Source organism: Equus caballus, unplaced genomic scaffold (assembly GCF_041296265.1).
Source record: "Equus caballus isolate H_3958 breed thoroughbred unplaced genomic scaffold, TB-T2T unassigned-0002539, whole genome shotgun sequence".
NCBI classification, from domain to species: domain Eukaryota; kingdom Metazoa; phylum Chordata; class Mammalia; order Perissodactyla; family Equidae; genus Equus; species Equus caballus.
In genome coordinates this window covers 1-2,500 of record NW_027222343.1, presented here as the reverse complement: position 1 = coordinate 2,500, position 2,500 = coordinate 1, and the positions used below count along the sequence as shown (strand labels likewise).

The window sequence follows — 2,500 nt, the reverse complement described above, 5'->3', positions numbered from 1 at the left end:
GGGACGTTCGCCAAAACCTCCCCAAGGCCGCTTTCCGTGACCGAGTCGGCCTCCCCGCCTGTACTCGTCCCGGCCCGAGAAACGAGACGCGGGGTGGATCGGGACCAGGCCACGCACCAGGCCGGCCGGCGCTGCATCCTCCCTCCCCCGACCTGACCTGACCTGACCTGACCTGACCTGGACGAACGCCTCCCCATCGCCCGCCCCCGCGAGGCTGATCCGTCCGGCCGGTGAGGAGGCCGCTTGTCGGGCGCCACCGGCTGCCCGGCATCCTCTTATATAGTGTTCGAGGAGGTCGACCAGGTGGCCCGGCCGGGATGGGGGGGGGGTGGGGTGCGGGGGGTGGTGTCCCGGGCGGCGGGGGGCGGGGGGGTAGGAGTGGAGAGGGAAAGGTGGGCGGGGCGAATGCCGGGGGCGGGGGTCGGCGCGGGGCGGGGCGGGGCGGGAGTTGGGGATGGGGGAGGGGCGGGAGGCCGTCTGGACATGGAGGGTCGGAAGAGCGGTGGTGACAATGATTTTCATTATCATTTAGAAAGAAGAACGTGGACTTCTTTAGAGGAGTCCTTTGAATAGCTTCTCCATTTAGTTAACATGCATCCAAATGGAGGTCGGGAAACTTGGGTCCTGTTAACATATGGATGGAAGTGGAAAGAACTATCGCGATGACCGTCCTTGTGTTTCTTTTATTTTTTCTTTCTTCCTTCTCCCCAAAGCCGCCCCCCCCCACCCCCGCCCCGCCCCGCCCCGCCCCGCCCCGTCCCCGTCCGTCCCGTCCATCCATAGTTGTAGGTTCCCAGTGGTAGGTCTTTCGGGTTTCTGCTATGTGGGCTTGAAGGGCGATGCTGGGTCTGGGGCTGCGCCCAGGATCCGAACCGGTGAAAACCTGGGCCGTCGAAGCCGGGGGTCGGGGTGGGGGCGCGTACTTGACCGCTCGTCCACGGGCTCGGCCCCCGGCCCTTGTTTCTAGGGAGAGAGACAGAGAGACCCGATCCATTTTCTCTTGGCCTCTAAAGCGTGTGTGTGGTCGAAAGGCGACGGAGAGAGGGGTTCTGGTCCAGAAAGCCCCGACCGCGCCGCCACGGGGATCGGTCGGTCCCGCCCGAACCGTCCGAGTCGGAAAGGAACGGACAGCTTTCCTCCTTTGGGCCCCTGACTTGGGACCAACAGGGGAAGAGAAACAGGCCTCTCTCCCTCACACCCTGGCCCCTTCCCCAGGACGCCCTCCTTCTAGTCAGCCCGCCTCTGGCTTTTCCACACGCCGACGACCGCTCGTCGGCATGGACCCACCTTCCTTGGGGGACACCACCACACGACTCTCCCACTCGTCTGCCTGCCTTTCATTGGCGTCGCTGCCAAAGGCGAGGGGTAGGGGTGGCGGTGGCAGGGACGGCAGGGGCCCAGCGGCTCTCTGGAGGGTGAGGAAGTCTTGCTGGTTCTCCTAGGTCGGTGATCTTTCTCGATCTCCACACACATTCTTCGTTTGGGGAGCCAAGAGACGCCCTCTGAGGAATCCCTATGGCCAGGGTCGATCACTTACTCGCTCACTGCCTCGGCCTCGGCCTCGGCCTCGGCCTCTGTCCATCTTGTCTCTCTCCCTCCCTCCCTCCCTCCCTCCCTCCCTCGTCGGTCTCTGTGTGTGGACGTCTAGGTGGAGGCGAGGCAGGGAGGCCATCCACCCACCCACCCACCTCGTGGTTTACCACACGCTCTACACGGAGGTAGAATTCCCATCCCACCGAATCCATCCTTTCCACGGGCACAAGCCAGTGGCCTTCGGGGGTCCTCTCTCCCCAAGGTGGCGCATCCGTCACGGCTATCTATTTCCAGAAGGTTTCCGTTTCCATCCCCTCCCTCCGAAAGAAAAAACGGCCCCACTCCCGGATCTGCCTCACCACGACCACCACCACCACCACCGCCGCCGCCGCCGCCGCCGCCGCCGCCGCCGCCGCCGCCATCTGCTGTCGCCCTCTAGGGTTGGACCGTTCTAGCTCTCTCCTCTGTGTGGAATCGCAACGTAGGTCGCCTTGGATGTCTGGCACCTCTCACTTAGCAGAAGGTTTTGGAGGCTCAGGCTGGGCCACGCTTTGGCCCGGGTCAGTGTTCCGTTCCTCCGGACGGCTTCCTCGTTTTCCACGAGAAGGAGCCGTGAAGACGGAAAGGAAGGGCGGATGGATGGCTTCTCCCGTGCTACCGAGTCCCTCTCCCCTTTTCCCCAAAGCGTGAGGGGCGGTCGACAGGATCGTCTCTGATGACAAAAGTCAGAGGCACCCCGGGTCAGACACCGTGCGAGGCGTTGGTGTGTTCTCGAGACGAGAACACGTCCCCGTCAGCGTTTCCTGTCGTTCTCGTTCCGAAAGGATTCACGCGCCACCCCGTCTCCCTCAAGGTCTTAGGGCTGTCGTGCTCCGCAGCCGTCACGTGTCGTGGATCCTGGGCACCACCACGCCACCCCGCCCCCGCCCCCCCGCCATAGCTGTCGATCGCTATGTGGCACGCCTAC

At 64.1% G+C, this 2,500-nt stretch overlaps 1 protein-coding gene across 1 annotated transcript in view; it reads left to right on the top strand.

The window, feature by feature from the left end:
* LOC138922779 (uncharacterized) overlaps positions 1-319 on the top strand; it is a 14,872-nt gene extending 14,553 nt beyond the window's left edge. Inside the window, exon 2 of the mRNA XM_070259130.1 lies at positions 1-319. This exon is cut by the window's left edge and continues 306 nt beyond it. Within this exon, the coding sequence (XP_070115231.1) occupies positions 1-161 (161 nt within the window). The 3' untranslated portion in view covers positions 162-319.
* The last annotated feature ends 2,181 nt before the right edge of the window (positions 320-2,500 follow it).